General features: G+C 44.8%; 3 protein-coding genes across 4 annotated transcripts; all 3 read left to right on the top strand.

The window, feature by feature from the left end:
- Positions 1-1144: 1144 nt before the first annotated feature.
- Positions 1145-3325, top strand: LOC147245317 (uncharacterized). The gene is made up of 3 exons (XM_086185940.1): positions 1145-2708; positions 2816-2968; positions 3075-3325. The coding sequence occupies exons 1-3, from the start codon at positions 2611-2613 to the stop codon at positions 3229-3231; spliced, it is 408 nt and encodes a 135-aa protein (XP_086042066.1). The 5' UTR covers positions 1145-2610; the 3' UTR covers positions 3232-3325.
- A 9-nt stretch (positions 3326-3334) lies between these two features.
- LOC147245316 (uncharacterized) lies at positions 3335-7007 on the top strand. The gene is made up of 7 exons (XM_086185919.1): positions 3335-3486; positions 3593-3745; positions 3852-4004; positions 4111-4263; positions 4370-4522; positions 4629-4802; positions 4906-7007. Exons 1-7 carry the CDS (start codon positions 3347-3349, stop codon positions 5102-5104), a joined length of 1125 nt encoding a protein of 374 aa, XP_086042045.1. The 5' UTR covers positions 3335-3346; the 3' UTR covers positions 5105-7007.
- A 2841-nt stretch (positions 7008-9848) lies between these two features.
- LOC147245315 (uncharacterized) lies at positions 9849-16671 on the top strand. Of its 2 annotated transcripts, XM_086185907.1 has the most exons (18): positions 9852-10434; positions 10882-11073; positions 11169-11347; positions 11423-11546; positions 11999-12118; positions 13010-13096; positions 13212-13399; positions 13676-13906; positions 14014-14187; positions 14295-14468; positions 14577-14750; positions 14859-15032; positions 15141-15314; positions 15410-15583; positions 15692-15865; positions 15973-16147; positions 16256-16429; positions 16525-16671. In XM_086185907.1, exons 1-16 carry the CDS (start codon positions 10228-10230, stop codon positions 16049-16051), a joined length of 2625 nt encoding a protein of 874 aa, XP_086042033.1. In that variant the 5' UTR covers positions 9852-10227; the 3' UTR covers positions 16052-16147; positions 16256-16429; positions 16525-16671. The 2 variants fall into 2 exon arrangements, with proteins under 2 accessions (XP_086042034.1, XP_086042033.1); XM_086185908.1 differs by lacking the exon at positions 15692-15865 and having other exon boundaries at positions 9849-10434.
- The last annotated feature ends 4445 nt before the right edge of the window (positions 16672-21116 follow it).

Genomic DNA, 21116 nt, shown 5'->3' with positions numbered 1-21116 from the left:
GAGCTGTGAGAAGAAGCATGTGGGGAGCGCTGCTTCCAAGAGGAAGAATAAGCGGTTGGGAGAGAGACTGGGCCACACCCTTAAAACCTTCTTTGGCAAATGCATTGCTCGAGCAGCAATTCATCGCCTGGTGAAAAGGTTCAAGAGTGGGGTCAACCAGGAGGACAAGGAAGACGGCCAGGTGTCAGCGAAGTCCGTCATGGATAGCCTGGACTCCCACATCCTCAGAGGAAGCCTGGATGATCATCAGGCCAATTTAAACCAGCGGCGCGGTTTCTCCAGGTCGGAGGAATTTGAAGATGAGGAAGGGACCAATGAACTGACCACCACGGTTTACAGAAGCATCGTCAGTGACAGAAGCATTGTCCCCTCGTCACATGCTGACATGTATACTGCTGTCTGGCGTGGGGTATCAATCTACCAACAGCTGATAAAGTGGTGGATGAAATTCAGGGCTCAGCACCAGATTATGCAAATGGTTACAGCAATTCAAGAGGAACTGTCGGCCCAACGTAATCATGCAGTGGGCCCAACAATGGAGGAGGTTCCTCTCACAAAGAACACGCCATCATCACCCTTAAAGGGAGAAGCACCCAAAAAGCACATACATTGGAAGGACGTGAGGAGGGCGTCCATAGACGTCTTACTTCTCAAGCTTGTCTCAAGAATCATTCAAAAGGTAAAGATCACATTGCCTGCGCAGAAGCTGCAGGATCTGACCAGGAGCCTTAATAAGATGGTCTGGGCCGATCTCAAGGAAGTGGACTTCAAAGTGACTGAGAAGTCCTTTAAAAATCTGGACAAGGCCATTTTTGAAGACCTGCTAGACCAATGGGGCAGTGCACAGGCTGTGGTAGAAATAATGGAGACTGACTGTGCAGCTTTTAAATGCTGCATCGTCTCCTCATTCCAGAACAACATCTGTAAAAAGTCCAAGTGCGCTGCAGTGAGGAGGTTCTTTTCTGCACTGGCCCAAACCATCAGCAGGCCCTTTAGAAACAAAGGCAAGGTCACACCCATCTGACCACTGACTGGAGTTGCTCGCTTTTCCAGTTGTGACAGGGTGGGAGTGGTGTGGGGGTGTGTAGGGGTGGGGGTGTGTAGGGGTGGGGTGGTTAAGATATCTTACATCAAAGCACCAAACATTTTTTGTATTAAATACTTCAAACATGACCCATCTGACTGAAATGTATTTGTTTTGTTTCTGAGATATAATTACCAAACAAAAATTGTTACCGATCATAATGAGCTTTAAATCAGCGTCGACTGTTTCCATCTTGAAGTGATGTCAAATGTTTGTTCAAATCTAAACTTGGAATCAAAAGTGTTTGTACATGTCAAGCCAATTTGAATCTTAAAGCACCAAATCACACAAAAGTTATCTCACACTTTACAGGTAGAGACAGTCTTTTTCATACTTGATGTAAATATTTTTCAGTTAATTGTTCAGTTTTTGTTCCTTGTTGCTCCAACTGGCTCTGATTATCCTGGCCAGTCTCTTTACTTCTTTTCTTCCAAGCATCTTCTATTCCAGCTGCCTCTGGTTTCGGTCGCTCATTTTCCTCCAGGATGTGAAGCTCCGTTGGCTTGATTCCTTTTGAGGATGACGGTCCAGATCTTCTGAGTCCAAGTGCTGAGAATCCAATCAGGATTCCTAGTTTTAGCCTCTCGGACTCAGAAGATCTGAACCTCTTTTTCAGAGACTTCCATGCTCCACGTTTTTAGGTAAATGCCAGAGATCAGATGACAATGTGAAAAACAACGTCACTTTCGTTTGCTATCTTGGTGAGATCACCAAGACCGAACAAAACGTGTTCACAGTGATGCAGAAGGGGACTCCAGGCAACTTCAGCGCATGATAGTGAAACTAATTTACACGCCGCAGCCGTTCAGAACCTAAATAATAAACGCTAATAATAAATATTATTGTTGTCATTTATTTTCTACCTCTTATCCTGTTAAGGGTCACGGTGGGTGGAGCCTATCCCAGCAGCCTTTGGGCGAGAGGTGGGGTACCTCAGTTTAAGAAATGGCGGACTGAACTAACTGGAATGTTACACCTGATGAAAGTCAGATATGGAGCTGATAACTTTTTTGAAGAAGAAACATATCAGACACATCTTTCCTTTCATTCACAGTGTTGTTCTATGTTAGAGGACGGTTGCACTCAGACAAAACATGCAGATGTGAGAGAGAAGTTGAAGAGGAAACATATCAGAGTGCTGGTCAGTACTGTAATTGCAAGAGTGCTGGAAAAATGTGTCAAAGGCAGACATTTCCTTTAAACTCAGTAACTGGTGATGTCAGCCAGCTAGACAACGTCTCTGTGAGAGTGATGGGATTCAGATCCAAGTAAGACCTAAGCAACCAAGTCAGAGATAAAAGATCACAGACAGCAGAATTTAGTCTGTGATCTGTTGTTTCCGTCTTGTTTCTTAGAGATCAAAGAGAACAGAATTTAGACACGTGTCAGTGACATCACCAGCACATATAAAACACTGATATGAAAGAAATCAGCTTCATCAGTAAAAACATTTCACCCTGTACACATTAACAGTTGTTCTCCAGAATCAGCTGTCACACAGAAAGTCTTATCTCAGCTGTAAAAACATGTCTTCCTGGGTTCACCACCGTCAGCCCATGACTCACTGGCTATGCTCAGAAGACGGCATGAGCGCACCCCCTCGCCCTGAAAGAGATCAGCACAGGTAGGCTCACCTTCATCAGTCTTTAAACACTCAGTGGTTGACCTTTTTCAGCAAAGTCAAACACATCTTGCGCCCAACTAAATAATATTTCCTTCCTCCATGGCCAGTGGATTCCATTGGTTTGCTCCTCCCCCTGCTAAGAGGAGCAAACGGGACGCTCCCCACAGCAGTGGCCACTGGGGTGACATCAGGGGAGTGAAGAGACAACGCTCAGAAGACGGCATGAGCGCACCCCCTTGCCCCGAAAGAGATCAGAACAGGTAGGCTCACCTTCATCAGTCTTTAAACACTCAGAGGTTGACCTTTTCAGTAAAGTCAAACACATCTTGCACCCAACTAAATAATATTTCCCTCCTCCATGGCCAGCCGATTCCATCAGATGGCTCCTCCCCCTGCTAAGAGGAGCAAACGAGATCCTCCTCTCAGCAGTGGCCACTGGGGTGACATCAGGGGAGTGAAGAGAAAGCGCTCAGAAGACGGCATGAGCGCACCCCCTCGCCCCGAAAGAGATCAGCACAGGTAGGCTCACCTTCATCAGTCTTTAAACACTCGGGGGTTGACCTTTTTCAGGAAGTCAAACACATCTTGCACCCAACTAAATAATATTTCCCTCCTCCATGGCCAGCCGATTTCATCAGATGGCTCCTCCCCCTGCTAAGAGGAGCAAACGAGATCCTCCTCTCAGCAGTGGCCACTGGGGTGACATCAGGGGAGTGAAGAGAGCGCGCTCAGAAGACGGCATGAGCGCACCCCCTCGCCCCGAAAGAGATCAGCACAGGTAGGCTCACCTTCATCAGTCTTTAAACACTCGGGGGTTGACCTTTTTCAGGAAGTCAAACACATCTTGCACCCAACTAAATAATATTTCCCTCCTCCATGGCCAGTGGATTCCATTGGTTTGCTCCTCCCCCTGCTAAGAGGAGCAAGCGGGACACTCCCCACAGCAGTGGCCACTGGGGTGACATCAGGGGAGTGAAGAGAGCGCGCTCAGAAGACGGCATGAGCGCACCCCCTCGCCCCGAAAGAGATCAGCACAGGTAGGCTCACCTTCATCAGTCTTTAAACACTCGGGGGTTGACCTTTTTCAGGAAGTCAAACACATCTTGCTCCCAACTAAATAATATTTCCCTCCTCCATGGCCAGTGGATTCCATTGGTTTGCTCCTCCCCCTGCTAAGAGGAGCAAGCGGGACGCTCCCCACAGCAGTGGCCACTGGGGTGACATCAGGGGAGTGAAGAGAGCGCGCTCAGAAGACGGCATGAGTGCACCCCCTCGCCCCGAAAGAGATCAGCACAGGTAGGCTCACCTTCATCAGTCTTTAAACACTCAGTGGTTGACCTTTTTCAGGAAGTCAAACACATCTTGCACCCAACTAAATAATATTTCCCTCCTCCATGGCCAGTGGATTCCATTGGTTTGCTCCTCCCCCTGCTAAGAGGAGCAAACGGGACGCTCCCCACAGCAGTGGCCACTGGGGTGACATCAGGGGAGTGAAGAGAGCGCGCTCAGAAGACGGCATGAGCGCACCCCCTCGCCCCGAAAGAGATCAGCACAGGTAGGCTCACCTTCATCAGTCTTTAAACACTCGGGGGTTGACCTTTTTCAGGAAGTCAAACACATCTTGCACCCAACTAAATAATATTTCCCTCCTCCATGGCCAGTGGATTCCATTGGTTTGCTCCTCCCCCTGCTAAGAGGAGCAAACGGGACGCTCCCCACAGCAGTGGCCACTGGGGTGACATCAGGGGAGTGAAGAGAAAGCGCTCAGAAGACGGCATGAGCGCACCCCCTCGCCCTGAAAGAGATCAGCACAGGTAGGCTCACCTTCATCAGTCTTTAAACACTCGGGGGTTGACCTTTTTCAGGAAGTCAAACACATCTTGCTCCCAACTAAATAATATTTCCCTCCTCCATGGCCAGTGGATTCCATTGGTTTGCTCCTCCCCCTGCTAAGAGGAGCAAACGGGACGCTCCCCACAGCAGTGGCCACTGGGGTGACATCAGGGGAGTGAAGAGAGCGCGCTCAGAAGACGGCATGAGCGCACCCCCTCACCCCAAAAGAGCCAGGAGTATTAATGGTGGAGATCAGCACAGGTAGGCTCACCTTCATCAGTCTTTAAAGACTCAGAGATGATACATTTCAGTAAACTAGAAATGCATCTTGAGCCATTAAACTTCTAACCTTATTTTCTTCCAGGAGGAAGCTTAGATTGGGCCCCACTCGCTACAGCGGCCTGTTTTGGCTGTCTGTTCGTGAAGAAGAAAGAATGGTGGCTGAAGCTGGAAATCTCATGCTGGAGTTGCTGGAGAAAATCTGGCATGAGAAGGAGAGAGAGAACAGCAGCTCAGATGGACCAGTTCTTGTTTTATTTTCCTGTTCTTTTGATTTTTTTTAATATGTTTGTTTAAAGAAAATAAAATTGACATCAAAAATATACTCAGCTTGTTTTGTGTCAGTTCATCTATCCATCCATTATTCTGCTAGTTCCCCTTTTGGGTAGTAGGGGGGCGGTCGGGGTGGAGCCTATCCCAATGACTTTCGTGCAGTAGGGTTCACCCTGGACAGGTCACCAGTCCATCACAGGGTCAACACATAGAGACAGACAACCATTCACACTCACAGTCACACCTACGGTCAATTTAGAGTATCAATCAGCCTCGTCCCCTCTTGATGTCTTTGGACTGTGGGAGGAAGCTGGAGTACCAGAGAGAACCCACACAGGAACAGGGAGAACATGGAGACTCCACACAGAAAGATCCTGTGCTGGAGCCGGGTCTCGAACCCAGAACCTTCTTGCTGTAAGGGGACAGTGCTGACCACTGCCCCACCGTGCCACCCTTGGCTCAGTCCATTTGACAAATAAAGTACCTTGCATTTTTCCTCCAAATTTGAAATATCAGTAATTCTTCGCCAAATTTTCAAGATTGGTTCATGGGTGGGATTTTTCACACTGAACATCTTCATATTTGTGTGAATGAAGTTCCTTTCTCTCTGTGGTGAGTTGTGAAACCTCTGCTGAGACACAGGAGGTCTCATGACAGCTGGTGCATGAATCTTTCCTCCAAGTCCCAGTGAGGTTCTTGAAATGGTGCAGATGGTGGATACTTACTTTACACTCACCAGGCTGTCACATTTTCTCAACAACAATGCTGTGTCACTTAACTCTTAAACAGGCATCAGCTGGTGACTTCTGGAGGTGTTTGTTCCTCGTACAATGAATCTGAAAGCAAATAGTTTGACTTCAGTCATTTTTATTTTTTATTTTTTAAAGAAAACTAACAAAGTGAAGTGCACCACGAGACATTGAGATAGGAATGGAGCAGACAGACTCAATTAGACTCGACCATACCGCCGTCAGGCTGAGCACTGTCATCAGGTCTGGCAACAAAAGGTCCAGCACAAAACGTGGGTGGTTGACATGACATGGTTTGTTTGTTTTTTGGTCCATTGTGTCAAAGATAAGTAAATGTCAAAAACTGTGGTGATTTAAGAAAGTGCAGTTTTATATGAACATACATTTAATTCATGAAAATTGTAGGGGCCAATTTAGGAGTTGGCTGTTTCATATCGGACCTGCTGTTGATAATTCCTATGTTCATACAAGGCTTTTTACATGTTTCTATACAGTTTTGAAATATTTCATATTTGGATACATGTCACGATTGATAATTAGTTAAAAAGAGACTCATGATTATTTCATACTCACCAGTTACATTGAGACTTTATTCATTTTAAATAAACACAGATGTGTGATCAAAGCATTTTTATTCATAAATGTGCACGAGAACACGACAGTCACGTGACTTACCTGGATGCCAGCCTTGGCGAGATGAAGCCAGCCTAGAAGCAGTTTTTGACCGTGCGACCTGAATTTTATTTTTGTGCAACTTTTATTATTTACATTAAATTTCTAAACTACAAGTTGTTGTCCTGTCGTTCACGTTCAAGACTCTCTGCCTTCAAGGGAGTTCCTTTTTAAGAAAAGGTTTTTGGAGAATACACCTACATTTGTCAAAAACTAGCAACGGAGCTAAATAACACCGAACGGATGGAGAACAAGTGGCATGGAATTGGATGGATCCTGATGAAGACTCGTTGGATGCAAAGAACCAGAAGACAATCTGAAGTAGGAAAACAGGTTTCCCTTTGACTCTAGGAGGCAAGGTGAAAAGAACTTTTCATATTGTCTGCCTGTAACAGTGAATGTGGTAAAGATAGGAGCTTCCAGCTGAAAATAAATGAAAGCTAACGTCCACACTGGAAGTGATAAGATGGATGTGGAAAAGGAGCATACAGATGTGGAAAATCCAACATTGAAGGTGCAGGACAGGTCACGTAGGCTAACACAAAAAAGAAAGTAGGACAAATTGCAAAAACGCATTTCATTGCGGAGACAAAGATGAAGAGATCTGTTGAACAGAAAGAATGTGATGCAGGTATTGATGAAAGAAGTTCATCTTGAGCAATGCGGCCAAGATGGTATGGAAGATGACTTTGTTCAAACAGTAGAGGAATTTAAATGTGGAAAGAAATGATGGACCACAACCTAGCAGAGGCTACAAGGACGCTAAGCAACTGCTTCAGAAGCACTACAGAGACCAACTACGGATTGCCAGCACCTAATTCACGCACAGAAGTGTAGAGAAGTGTTTCAACGATGGTTTACATCTTTGATTCCTCCGTGTGTGCTGGTGATGTTTGTGATATTCTCACTGAAGGGGGAACGTCTCAGAGTGGCTATCAAAACAGGAGAAGATGTGTTTAATCTTGAATAAAACCTCCAATCTCATGTTATCTTGTTTGTTCCCTGAGCCTTGACAACTCCTGCTAGGTTTGGTGATTGTATGAGGTTGTGAAACATGAAAAACAACCAACAGAAGTGATCCTCCTCAGCCCTCATCCAGCAAGCACGTGTCCTGCTTCAGTGTGGAGCAAAAATCTGAATACCATCCAGGTGGAGGAGGCTGACTTCACCCAGGATGGATCAGAAGAAAGATGTAACTTCCTCCTGAAAAGATCATGCATGCTGCAAGGCAGTGGAAGACAGGAAAATGTATTAACTGCCTCAATCTAGCAGAGGGAGCTGCTGTTCATACACCTACAAGGTAAACTTCAGAAACTTTATCAAGCTTTAATGTTTATTAAAAGGAAGCGGGAATGGAAGAAATACCAAGTGATTAAAAGGAAATCCTCTGTTTTGACCTTTGACCCTTATTGTTGCTGGACAGTGGCTATATTTGCAATCATACAAGGTCATGGGACATGATATGTACACATCTTTACAGTCAGGGGTGAAAGTGGCTTAAAAGTCTTGCCGGAACTGCATGCATGCCCTTTGGGTGCGCGCCGCTGCCGAAGTTTTACGGTTTTTAATCAGTTTTGGGTGATTTTTATTCCAGTTTTCGGGTGTCTGTTCCCCACACAACCGCAGCCCCCATAGCCCCACCTTTCCCGCGCTACCCCTGGAAATGCTTTGAAAACTGCTTTTTACAGTAACTGCCCACTACAGTGCTAATAACAGGGAACAGGCAGACACGCATCCATGACAAAACAGATCATCAGTATCACTCAATGATTTATTCTTCCTATAGGTTCTCACTGGTAGACTCCACAGAGACAGTCTCTCCCTGGAACTCATTCTCATCAGTGATTTGCTCTGAGTCTGAATCTTCCCTGGATCTAATTTTGCTTACTTTTTCTTTTGCTTCTTCAACTCTGTCACATTTTCTTTTGCTTCTTCAACTCTGTCACATTTTCGCTTAAACATGTCACTTATTTTACGTTGTATTGTGCTAAAGCAGGTAGCCAGCAGCCAAGTTCTTTGATTTTGCCCTCTGTTTTGTTTTCTTTATGTTTTTAGTTCAGTGAAAGCAGAACACGTGTGGTTTTAACCAATCAAAATAAACAATGCTGGTAACGTGACCCACGTGTCCGTCTGTCAGCCGACCAGAAATGCCTCGCATGCGGAGATGCGCTCATGGGCACGACTCCGTGTCAAGGCGGTTTCACACTGAACGCGCAAGGCACAAGCTGCGCGGGGGAAGTGCATTCATTGTGTATGTGGCTGCGCTGTGACGTCACGAGTGCAAACCAAGCCCAGCAACTCGGTAGCACTGCACTTGCTTGCGCCCCACCCCGCGCAGCGCGCCGCGTTCAGAGTGAAACCGCCTTCAGACGTTGTTTTCTTTTTTTAATATGGGATTTTGACAGCTCCCTTCTCCTCCTTTTTTTAACAGAACTCCGTTCCAGCCGTGAATATTTTACCGGAACTGAGTTCCGGCCCATTCCAGCTCACTTTCACCTCTGTTTACAGTACACAAAGTACTCTTTAGCACCACCATAATGGTGACTGTCGTCCACTGATGCCTCAACTGTGGCCATCAAGTCTCCAGAGTCACTTAGTGTGGATTCACATCTGCTAGTCAGAAATGTGTCCACTAAAGAGTTTGAATGATGAAAGACTTTCCGAGGACCAACACAAACAATCTCATTTTGTGACTCGTCTCCATGAACCACATGTGATTGTTGAGATTTACAAATGACATGAACACTTGCAGAGTTGTAACTCAAGTCAAGTCTCCTAGCAGGCACCGATGCCGTCCACACAAACATTTGACCAACATGCTCTCACCTTCAGGGGAGAGAGGAATGCTGCAACAGTCTCAGGAGAATCGACATCTTTATGTTTTTGTGTATTTGCTGCAGGAATTTGAGGTTGGTTGCAAACTGAGGGACATTCAAGTCACCTGAACAATCATCTAACAGACAAGTAGAAAGGTTCCACGTCTGTCAGCCATATTCCAGCCATATGTTGCTCCCAGTCAATTTAATGACATCTCAACACAAGGTATGTGACATTTCAGGTACAGAGCCCTTCATCGGACATTCACCAGCGAGAGACACACCTTCATAGACATTAGTCTTGTGGGGATCACCTGACCTGTATTGTAATCAATGTCAAATAATGCATAGTACAAACATATAAAAATGTCCAAATGTGCATATTCATCCATCCATCCATCCATCGTCATCTTCCGCTTATTCCTACATGAGGGGTCACAGGGGGGCTGGAGCCTATCCCAGCAGCTACGGGCGAGAGGCGGGGTTCACCCTGGACAGGTCGCCAGTCCATTGCAGGGCCAACACATAGAGACACATTTGCGTATTCATGCGAATGACAGAAATGGACACTACAATGATCCGGCGGTCTATTTCGCGCGAATAATGCAATGTGAAATTCGCATTCATATTTGGTGTGAACACACCTAAAGAAACCAAGTCAGCGATAACAGATCACACACAGCAGGATTCAGTCTGAGCTCAGTGATCTGTTGTTTCTGACTTGGTTTCTCAGAGATCACAGATCACAGACACATGTCAGTGACATCACCAGCACATCTAAAACACTGATATAAAAGAAAACAGCTTCATCAGTAAAAACATTTCACCCTGTTCATATGAACAGTTGTTCTCCAGAATCAGCTGTCACACAGAAAGTCTTATCTCAGGTGTAAAAACATGTCTTCCTCGGTTCACCACCATCAGCCCATGACGCTACGCTCTGAGACTTCCACCTACCAGGTGGTGTCCTACCTTGGACAAGGCACCTTTGGTCTCGTCACCAAATGTATTAAGACAGATGAAAACAGTGACAGAAGACAGAAGACAGTGGCCATCAAAATGATTAAGAATAAGAGACATTTTGCTAGAATGGCCCTTGAAGAGGTAAGAAGGAAACCTGAGGATTCTCAGTATCCACACTTGTGATAGTACTTGGTGACATGTCGAGTAACTATACAATCTTCCTTGTTAATCCATCGTCTACTGCTTATTCTGTAAAGGGTCACGGGGGTGGGGGGGCTGGAGCCTATCCCAGCAGCCTTTGGGCGAGAGACGGGGTTCCCCCTGGACGGGTCACCAGTCCATCACAGGGCCAACACATAGAGAGAGACAACCATTCACACTCACAGTCACACCTACGGTCAATTTAGAGTATCAATCAGCCTCGTCCCCTCTTGCTGTCTTTGGACTGTGGGAGGAAGCTAGACTACCAGAGAGAACCCACACAGGAACAGAGAGAACATGCAGACTGTGAGGCGACAGGACTGACCACTGCACCAGTGTACCACCTCCTTCATGACATTTCAAAATCTTATTCTCATAAATTTTCAGATTGCAGCCTTGAAGAAAATAAGCAGCCTGCACCCAGACAAGAGCAATCTTGTGAAATGGTTTGGCCATTTCATCAACGATGGACACATCTGCCTCGAATTTGAGCATCTGGAACAGAGTCTCCAGCAGTTCATGCATGAGAGACAGAACACACCTCTCCTACTGAAACAGATACGGCCTCTCGTCTCTCAGGTATCTTCTATCATGTCAAGTTCTGCAAGTAATAGAGTTCAGAAAAAGATTTGTGATTAAATATTTTTGACCTTGTTCTTTAAATGACTTTTCAGATAGCAAATGCTCTCCATCACCTGAAGTCGATTGGAATCATCCATGCAGACCTCAAATTAGACAACATCATGTTGGTCGGTCGGCATGAGCCCTACAGACTCAAGGTTATTGATTTTGGCCTGGCCTTTGAGGTGTCTGATGCCAAGGTGGGCTCATATACTCAGACCCGGCCATACCGGTGAGTAACTGCAACCCTATTTGATCTTTGAGTTTTGTCTTGGTGGCTGAAGCTTAACTGTTGATGCTCTCTCAGGTCTCCAGAGATCCTGCTGGGAGCTCCGTTCAATGAGGCCATAGACATGTGGTCTCTCGGCTGCACCGCTGCAGGTCTTTACCTTGGCGTCTTTCTCTACTGCGCCATGAATGAATATGACATGGTGAGTAGCACATCAGGTCTGTTCTGTTTTGAACTCAGATCAAGATTTTATTGAACCTGTCAAGTGTATATTTAGTGCTTTTTAATCTTGACACGTGTGAATAAACGTTTCACATTCTTTCACCGTTCAGTCAAAAACTGCAAACCAAAGAAAGAACAAAGTGACAGACATACATTTTGCATTCGTTACATGTTCATATCTTATTTCAGTGCTGACTTACAATCATTTAAATAGTGAGTGGGAATATGTGGCATGTTGCTCCAATGGTATGTCAGAACGATGTGTCTTTCATTGAAACTTGGAGGTAATTTGTGACATGACGAATAACAACCTCAACTTTTAGCCCAACCATGTGTCAACAATATATTTGTTTCATTGAAACTTTTATACTGAGTTATTTATGTAAATGAACGAATTGTTTAAAACAGCCTTTCTTTGTGTTGTATCTTTAGTTGAGGTACATCATGTGGACTCAGGGTCAGCTCCCAGAGAACCTTCTGGCTTCTGGAAGCAAGACAGAAAGGTTCTTCCAGAAATCCTCTGACCTTCCCACCACCACCTGGACATTAAAGGTATGGAGCTCTCCAGTAATGCTTGAATCTTACTAATCCACACACTTCTTCCAGTGCTCCATATTTTAACAAACAACATCACTTACTCATCATTTTTCCTGAGAGGTCATAGATGAGGGTTGTTTTCATTGACTGATAGGTTTTTCTAAAGAATCAACCTCCAATTGGCCTGTACTTGGTGCCTAGTTTAGACATGTGGAGTTAAGATCCAGGACTGCACGGTCGTGCAGTGGTCAGCACTGTGGCCTCACAGCAAGAAGGTTCTGGGTTCGAGTCCTGGCTCGGCACAGGATCTTTCTGTGTTGAGTTTGCATGTTCTCCCCATGCATGCGTGGGTTCCCTCAAGGTACTAGGCTTCTTCCCACAGTCCAAAGACATGCAATTGGGGATGAGGCTGATTGGACACTCTAAATTGACCGTAGGTATGAATGTGAGTGTGAATGGTTGTTTGTCTCTGTATGTTGGCCCTGCAATGGACTGGTGACCTGTCCAGGGTGAACCCCGCCTCTCGCCCGTAGACGCTGGGATAGGCTCCAGCCCCCCTGCGACCCTTAATAGAAAGGAATAAGCGGAAGATAATGAGTGAGTGAGTTAAGAGAGGAAGAGATGGAGGCTCTACACTAACACACAGAAAGCACTGGTTTAGTTTTGATTGAGGATTTTGAGAGGATTAAATTAATGTTTTTAGGCGTATATCTTGACATAACTTTGAACTCCTCCTCCCCTTAAGAATTTCATCATTGATTTGATTTTTAGAATAAATATCCCAGGATATTTACTGCATGCACAGACTTTAGTGCACGCAGGAAAAGGTTTCAGTCACTGAGAGCAAAAAAAAAATCAACCCAACAATGACAGAGAGCATGAACTGGAACCCTTTTGTCTCCTCAGTCAAAAGAGCAGATCCAAATAGATGCTGGGATTGTGTCACAGGAGACCAGGGAAATCTGGTTGAGCTGCCTGGATGATCTCCTGCATGTAAGTGACCTCAGTAGAAATGAATCAAGGTGTTACTCACTCAAAAAATCCCAGTGATGTTTCTATTTACTCTGAGAGCTGAGTGATCCATCTGAACTCTCTTTTGATTTTTCAGTGCAACAAACAACTGTTCAACAATGATGAAGATCAGGCTACATGGGCAGCAGATACCCTCATGTTTGTGGACATGATCAAAGGACTGCTGCAGCTTGATCCGTCCCAACGGATGACACCCTGCCAGGCTCAGGAGCACCCCTTTATTACCATGAGCCACTTGATGGGGGTTCACTCCAGCAGCTCCTAGTAAGTCCAAACTCTGAATTTGATGAACTATTCCTCCCTTCTCTCTGTGATTGTGGATTTATGTGTAATGTCTGGGACATTTATGAATGAGCTCTTGCTACATTTTATCCTGCAAGTTATTCTTAATAAGTTTTATATTTGCACTGAGTTGATGACGGGTGCAGGCCATACAGGCCATGTAGTAAAGAGAACTGATCCATTTGCTTCATCTGAACATGATTCATTCAGTATATGTTATATTTTCAAGGCTAATGGATGACTTGATTTTTCTTTCAGTGCAAAGTCCTGCTTCAAGATCATGTCCATCGCAAAGATCAGGACACAGCCAGCTCCACAGCAGTCCCCCCCCAGGACTGCCATCCTGGACCATGAGAACCTTTATCATTCAAGCCGTCTGGAACACCTTCCCCACAAGGGTGGACAGAAGAGTGGTAGCAAAAAGAAGAAGAGGAAGCGCAGTCCTGATCCCAATCCCCTCAGGACTGCAGATGATGGAGATCAGCACAGGTAGGCTCACCTGCATCAGTCTTGAAAGACTGAAAGATTAACATTTTTCATTAAAGTCAAATTGAATTTGCATCCAACAAAATAATATTTCCTTCTTACATTTCCAGCCAATTCCATCAATTTACATCTCCTCCTACAAAGAGGAGCAAACGGGACCCTCCTCTCCGGGGTGGCCACAGGGGTGAGATCAGGGGGATAAAGAGAGCACACTCAGAAGAAGGCATGAGCACACCCCCTCACCCCAAAAGAACCAGTACTGTTGATGCTGGAGATCAGCACAGGTAGGCTCACCCACATCAGTCTTTAAAGACTCAGAGAGTGACCTTTGTCTGTAAAGTCAAACACATCTTGTGCCCAACTAAATAATATTTCCTTCCTACATTGCCAGCCAATTCCATCAGTTTGCTCCTCCACCACCCACGAGGAGCATATGGGACTCTCCTGTAAGCAGAGGCCACTTGGGTGACGTCAGGGGGACAAAGAGACCACGCTCCGAAGATGGCATGAGCGTACCCCCTCACCCCGAAGGAATCAGGACTGTTGTTGCTGGAGATCAACACAGGTAGGCTCACCTACATCATTCTGTAAAGACTCCAGAGGTTGACTTTTTTCAGTAAAGTCAAACACATCCTGTGCCCAACTAAATAATATTTCCTTCCTACTTTGACAGCCGATTCCATCAGTTTGCTCCTCCACCACCCACGAGGAGCATATGGGACTCTCCTCTAAGCAGAGGCCACTTGGGTGACGTCAGGGGGACAATCGGACCACGCTCTGAAGATGGCATGAGCGTACGCCCTCACCCCGAAGGAATCAGGACTGTTGTTGCTGGAGATCAGCACAGGTAGGCTCACCTACGTCATTCTTTAAAGACTCCAGAGGTTGACTTTTTTCAGTAAAGTCAAACACATCCTGTGCCCAACTAAATAATATTTCCTTCCTACATTGCCAGCCAATTCCATCAGTTTGCTCCTCCACCACCTACGAGGAGCATATGGGACTCTCCTCTAAGCAGAGGCCACTTGGGTGACGTCAGGGGGACAAAGAGACCACGCTCTGAGGATGGCATGAGCGTACGCCCTCACCCCGAAGGAATCAGGACAGTTGTTGCTGAAGATCAGCACAGGTTGGCTCACCTACGTCATTCTTTAAAGACTCCAGAGGTTGACTTTTTTCAGTAAAGTCAAACACATCTTGTGCCCAACTAAATAATATTTCCTTCCTACATTGCCAGGCGATTCCATCAGTTTGCTCCTCCACCACCTACGAGGAGCATATGGGACTCTCCTGTAAGCAGAGGCCACTTGGGTGACGTCAGGGGGACAATCGGACCACGCTCTGAAGATGGCATGAGCGTACGCCCTCACCCCGAAGGAATCAGGACTGTTGTTGCTGAAGATCAGCACAGGTAGACTCACCTACATCAGTCTTTAAAGACTCAGAGCTGTAAAGTCAAACACATCTTGTGCCCAACTAAATAATATTTCCTTCCTACATTCCCAGCCGATTCCATCAGTTCGCTCCTCCACCACCCACGAGGAGCATATGGGACTCTCCTCTAAGCAGAGGCCAGTTAGGTGACGTCAGGGGGACAAACAGACCACGCTCTGAGGATGGCATGAGCGTACCCCCTCACCCCGAAGGGATCAGGACTGTTGTTGCTGAAGATCAGCACAGGTAGACTCACCTACGTCATTCTTTAAAGACTCCAGAGGTTGACTTTTTTCAGTAAAGTCAAACACATCCTGTGCCCAACTAAATAACATTTCTTTCCTACTTTGACAGCCGATTCCATCAGTTTGCTCCTCCACCACCTACGAGGAGCATATGGGACTCTCCTCTAAGCAGAGGCCACTTGGGTGACGTCAGGGGGACAAACAGACCACGCTCTGAGGATGGCATGAGCGTACCCCCTCACCCCGAAGGGATCAGGACTTTTGTTGCTGCAGATCAGCACAGGTAGGCTCACCTACATCAGTCTTTAAAGACTCAGAGGTTGACCTTTTTCCCTAAAGTTAAACATATCTTGTGCCCAACTAAATAATATTTCCTTCCTACATTGCCAGGCGATTCCATCAGTTTGCTCCTCCACCACCTACGGGGAGCATATGGGACTGCTTCTCTCAGCAGAGGCCAGTTGGGTGACATCAGGGTGACCACCAGACCACGCTCTGAGGATGGCATGAGTGTACCCCCTCACCCCGAAGGGATCACGACTGTTGTTGCTGGAGATCAGCATAGGTAGGCTCACCTTCATCAGTCTTTAAAGACTCAGAGGTTGACCTTGTTTCAGTAAAGTCGAACACATCTTGTGCCCAACTAAATAATATTTCCTTCCTGCTTTGCCAGCCGATTCCATCAGTTTGCTCCTCCACCACCTAGGAGGAGCATATGGGACTCTCCTCTCAGCAGAGGCCACTTGAGTGACATCAGGGGGACAAACAGTCCACGCTCTGAAGATGGCATGAGCGTACCCCCTCACCCCGAAGGGATCACGACTGTTGTTGCTGCAGATCAGCACAGGTAGGCTCACCTACATCTGTCTTTGAAGACTCAGAGGTTGACCTTCAAACACATCTTGTGCCCAACTAAATAATATTTCCTTCCTACATGGCCAGAGACGGGCAGAAAAGAAGAGGAGGAGTGCGACCGCTCTCGTCGAGTCCCAACCCAGACTTTACCTGTTCTTGTTTTATTTTCCTGTTCTTATAATTTTTTTTTAAATATTTTTGTTTAAAGAAAGTAAAATTTACATCAAAAATATATTCAGCTTGATTTGTGTCAGTTCATCCATCCATCCATCCATTTTTCTGCTGATTCTTGTTAAAGTTTGGGGAGGGGTGTGGAACCTTTCCCAGCAGCTTTCGGGCGATAGGTTTCCCCCTCGACAGGTCACCAGCCCATCACAAGGCCAACACATAGAGACAGACAACCATTCACACTCACAGTCACACCTACGGTCAATTTAGAGCAGTGTTTCTTAACCTTGTTGGAGGTACCGAACCCCACCACTTTCGTAAGCGCATTCACCGAACCCCTCTTTAGTGAAAAATAGAATATGATTTTTTTTCAAATACAAGACATAGATATGTTTTTTACTGGTGCACAAAATGAGCCGTGCATGAACATCACCTTGTTCAAAGAACAAAACCAACACAATGCATGAACTCACAACAAATTACATAAATGCAAATCAGTGTGACTTCTGCTATTGCCTTTGAGAGACCAGTTCAGATATGCGTGGCTTCACCTTGGCAAGTGCCACTCTCATGTCATTTTCACAGCAAAGTCTGTTCCTTTTCTTTGTTTTTATGTCCAGCATCCTCGAAAAGGATTGCTCGCAAAGAGCAAGAAGGTTCCGGGTTCCAGTCCCGGCTTATATATATTCTTGTATATATTCCTCTGTTTTGTCTCTTTCCTTCTACATCTTTCTGCCTCCTTCTCTCTTCCCTCATCCTTATCTGTCTTTCTATCTCTGTCTCTCTCTCACCCGTAGCCCAGGCTGCTCTAATGTTTCTGCTTTTTCCTGTGGAATTCTGGGGTCTCATTAGACTAAATTCATTTTCAGAGTGTGAAAGTGTCACCAGAATCTGTTGTAATTTAGAGCTATATTATTAAAATGGACTCGACTAAGGTGTGTGTGTGTGTGTGTGTGTGTGTGTGTGTGTGTGTGTGTGTGTGTGTGTGTGTGTGTGTGTGTGTGTTTTATTAGCCGGGGTTATCTTTTAGCTGAGTCTCCAGCTTTGATGCATTTTCAGCATATGTTTTTATGTAGATTAGAGCTTCAGCCTCGGAGCAGGCGGCTGATGGAGGAGGACCTTCAGTAGCTGGATCAGAGAGGACAGACAAGACTGCTGGCACATGGGAACGTATTTATAGATACACTGACATGTTGCCAGACCAGTGAAGAGATTTTCACATGGACTGAGACCAACTTTGGTTGTTGTTTGTTATGTGTTGAAATTGCCCAAATTAGAAATCACATGTACACCCCCCCCCCAACAGTCAGCCTACGCGAGAGACACGTTCACTCAGCCTCCTTTTTTTTTCCACCCAGTTTTATGGCCAGTCATTTTCTGAAGACAGACCATCCATAAGAACACGTCCCTGTGACGATCTGTTCTGCCCATCAGTGCCGCATCCAGCAGGATTGATGCATCAGCGTCACTGCGAAAATAGAAAATCCTCTGGCAGTGCCTGCTAATGATCCAATCAATCGTAATGGCAACCCCTTCAGGAAGGCTCTGTTCTCTAGGTGGTCACAACCCCTACACCTGCCACAGAACCTTCCAGTGAAAGTTACAGTGATACAACATTTACGTGGAGCTTTACTTCAAGTCTGCGGTGCTGGTCGCCAGCCTCAGCCACAGCCACAGCCTTGTTAAGATATTTGGAAGTTGTAGTTTATATGTTCCATTTTGCGCTGCCAATTTTAGGAAATACGTTTATTGTTCAATCATTTTTTAGAGCCAGACAATCACATAGAAACCCGTCTCTCCTGTCTGAGTCCATTACAGAGCTCCAGATAGCTGCTTGCTGGCTAGCTTAGCTGCTAATGACAGCTAGCAGCAGTAGAGAAAACTGTATCAAAAGTCATCAAATAAACTGAAAGCCAAAACGGTCTTTGCCTGCTTTAGTAGAACTCAGGTTGTGTTGAACCTTCATTGTGAAACAAGTTAAATATTGTGAGTTGTTGAGACAGTTTCCTGTTCTATGTCGAAATATCTTGATTGGCAGCCTCGCCAAGCTAACACAGCTTAACCAAAGGTCTACACGTTAACCCACCACCAAATTCTTTAAGCGCTGAAAACCACACTAGAGGTGGATCTGGTTGAATCCCTTAAGAGAAGCACACAACAGACAAACACCAGCAAAATCACAACCTGGTGAAGCTGAAAAACAGTGGAATTGAACCTTTAACTGAAAGACTTTACCATCCTCTCTTAGCTTTGCACTCTTTTTAGACGAGATCTTTTCGTACAGTCTGATCACCACCCAGTTAATCATGTAACGCTGTTCTTACAGTGTCTCGCCACGAGTCTATGTGATATCATTTGACATAAGGTCATTGCTGAAACTAATGAAACTATGAGAGATGTCACCGCCCATCAGTAAAAGAGGGGGGGGGAAACTAATAATTTTCATTAAATTGAATTTGTTTACAATTTTCATAAAATGAATTAGAAATAATCATGTCCATCTTCCTTTCATTTACTTTCAGGAACAACTCAGTTTAATCAGGCAATCTGACCGGGGGGGGGGGGGGAGTAAAAATTTTGTCAATAATACATGTTAATCCTGCAAATGTGAGTCCTAAAAGAGCCCAGTGAAAGCAGCGCGAAGGAGACCTGAGGCGAACAAACCCAGAGAGGGCAGCAACACTCTGTAATAAATCTAACAGAGGTCAACTTGTTCAACCAGAAAAACAAACAACATTGTCATAAAAGTTGATTTTTCTGTGCATCTGTCGTCAGAGGAGGCCATTTTACTGCCGTGACATGAACGTGTACAAAGTTTAAAGGACCCATACACTCAGTTTAGGCCTTTCACACCATAAAGAGACCAAAAAATAAATAAATAAAAGCACCTAAAGATATTGCCTGGTGGTCCAATGCTATTTTCAGCTTTATAATCTGATCATAGGTTTCAGGCAGCACTTATTAAATCAGTCAGATGTAGGTTTGAGCTCCTGGAACTCTTCATCAGTTGTTGGTAGTAGAAAACCTGACTTTGGTTTAATGTAGAGGGGTTTCATACACTTACTCTTAATACTTCTCCGGATCTTGAACCTCTGTGACAAATATCTCCTCATATAGTGAATCCACTGTAGGGTATTAAACTGTGACACGTTTATTGCACATTATTGAAAAATGCCGTTTCATTCAACACTAAACGTCGGTCCCTGAGGTATAAATCTTAACGCTGTGATTCGTTTTATACTGTAAGTTGCAAACGGCTTTGGGAAATGCTGGAGCATTAAACTAAAGAACTGAAACAGACAAACTAAGTAAAACCACATGTTTGTAAATTAGTTGATGTTTTCATGTTATGAAACTGTTCCCCGTGTGTGTGAGTGTGTGAAAAACTGAAAATGAAACCGAAGACCAAAGATTTGCAACAATTTTTGACTTTGTTAGAATGGATTTTGATTCTGTACAGTAAAAAAACAAAAAGCAGTATTGTATTGAACGGATATTGAAGTAAAAGTACTGGTGAAGGTGCCAGAGACATGCATGGGTAACTCTTATATAAAACCACCAGAACAAAGTATGTGTCAAGCTCATAAAGTTAAGTAACCATTGCACTGTGGACTAGAGGAGACAGATCACGATGGCTTTATGGATCAGAGCTCTTCTGCTCTGACCTCTGACCCCTTTTGCTTCCACGTCGAAGACCGCAAGGTTAAGAGTCACACCACTAAAAAAAAGATCAACGTGGCGAGCTTCTATTTCGACACAGGTTCCGAGAAAAGTTTCGTAAAGAACTTAGAGAGCGATTAATATACCTTACAGCCACTTGGCTGAACTTCCAGCACCCCCCCCCCCCACACACACACACACACACATCACGTTTTCACCCTGGGGCTGTTGTGTGGGAGGCTTCACTCTCTAATACACCACTTTAAATATATCCAGGATCTTTTTAATTAATTTTTATGTGGTGTCCATAGCGCTCTCTCAGTCTGAGTGTGTGTTGTTTCACACATTCAAATGCTTCTTCTCACACTGGCAGAACATCGCCAAGTGTTGGCAGGAATTTCCCAGTGAATGATTTCAGTATTTGTGTGTAATTTATGCCAAAACGGGCGGTTAACATTCCTATCTGGGACATAGTTGAAGAACATTTTGCAAGCAAACTTAGTTGAGTTCAACTGATGTCATACTTCAGTAACAGAGTCTGGTTACCATTTAATTTGAAAAGAAAATATGATTAAATTAATTCAGGGGAGGATGGACAGAATGTTATAAACTTCAAAGGACACACAAAAAAGTGTAGTAAAAATTGGTGAATGTTGCTGGCTATGCTGTTTTGTTTCAATAGAAACTTATTTGCAGTGTTTTCTTCTTTTATTTGAACTTCATAAGAAGAGTGAATAATGTGAATTTCAGAGACAATAAAGGGAGATGAAAGTGTAGCTTTTTATATTAATTCATTTAATAAAAATCCAATATAAATATATTTAACCATTTGAGGTTGGTGTGACGTTTTT

The sequence above is a fragment of the Aulostomus chinensis genome, chromosome 18 (genome assembly GCF_037954235.1).
Source record: "Aulostomus chinensis isolate RoL2024-O1b breed Wild chromosome 18, RoL_Achi_v1.0, whole genome shotgun sequence".
Classification (NCBI taxonomy): Eukaryota; Metazoa; Chordata; class Actinopteri; order Syngnathiformes; family Aulostomidae; genus Aulostomus; species Aulostomus chinensis.
Note: the sequence above shows the minus strand (reverse complement) of the source record. Positions and strands in the feature narration are given on the sequence as shown.

Excerpts from the sequence above, each read along its gene's own strand:
- LOC147245317 (XM_086185940.1), top strand. The coding sequence starts at position 2,611 with ATGTCTTCCTGGGTTCACCACCGTCAGCCCATGACTCACTGGCTATGC. Across the intron at positions 2,709-2,815 it reads CCTGAAAGAGATCAGCACAG|TGGATTCCATTGGTTTGCTC; the intron begins GTAGGCTCACCT and ends CTCCATGGCCAG. Across the intron at positions 2,969-3,074 it reads CCCGAAAGAGATCAGAACAG|CCGATTCCATCAGATGGCTC; the intron begins GTAGGCTCACCT and ends CTCCATGGCCAG.
- LOC147245316 (XM_086185919.1), top strand. The coding sequence starts at position 3,347 with ATGGCTCCTCCCCCTGCTAAGAGGAGCAAACGAGATCCTCCTCTCAGC. Across the intron at positions 4,005-4,110 it reads CCCGAAAGAGATCAGCACAG|TGGATTCCATTGGTTTGCTC; the intron begins GTAGGCTCACCT and ends CTCCATGGCCAG. Across the intron at positions 4,523-4,628 it reads CCTGAAAGAGATCAGCACAG|TGGATTCCATTGGTTTGCTC; the intron begins GTAGGCTCACCT and ends CTCCATGGCCAG.
- LOC147245315 (XM_086185907.1), top strand. The coding sequence starts at position 10,228 with ATGTCTTCCTCGGTTCACCACCATCAGCCCATGACGCTACGCTCTGAG. Across the intron at positions 11,074-11,168 it reads TACGGCCTCTCGTCTCTCAG|ATAGCAAATGCTCTCCATCA; the intron begins GTATCTTCTATC and ends ATGACTTTTCAG. Across the intron at positions 15,315-15,409 it reads GTTGCTGAAGATCAGCACAG|CCGATTCCATCAGTTCGCTC; the intron begins GTAGACTCACCT and ends CTACATTCCCAG.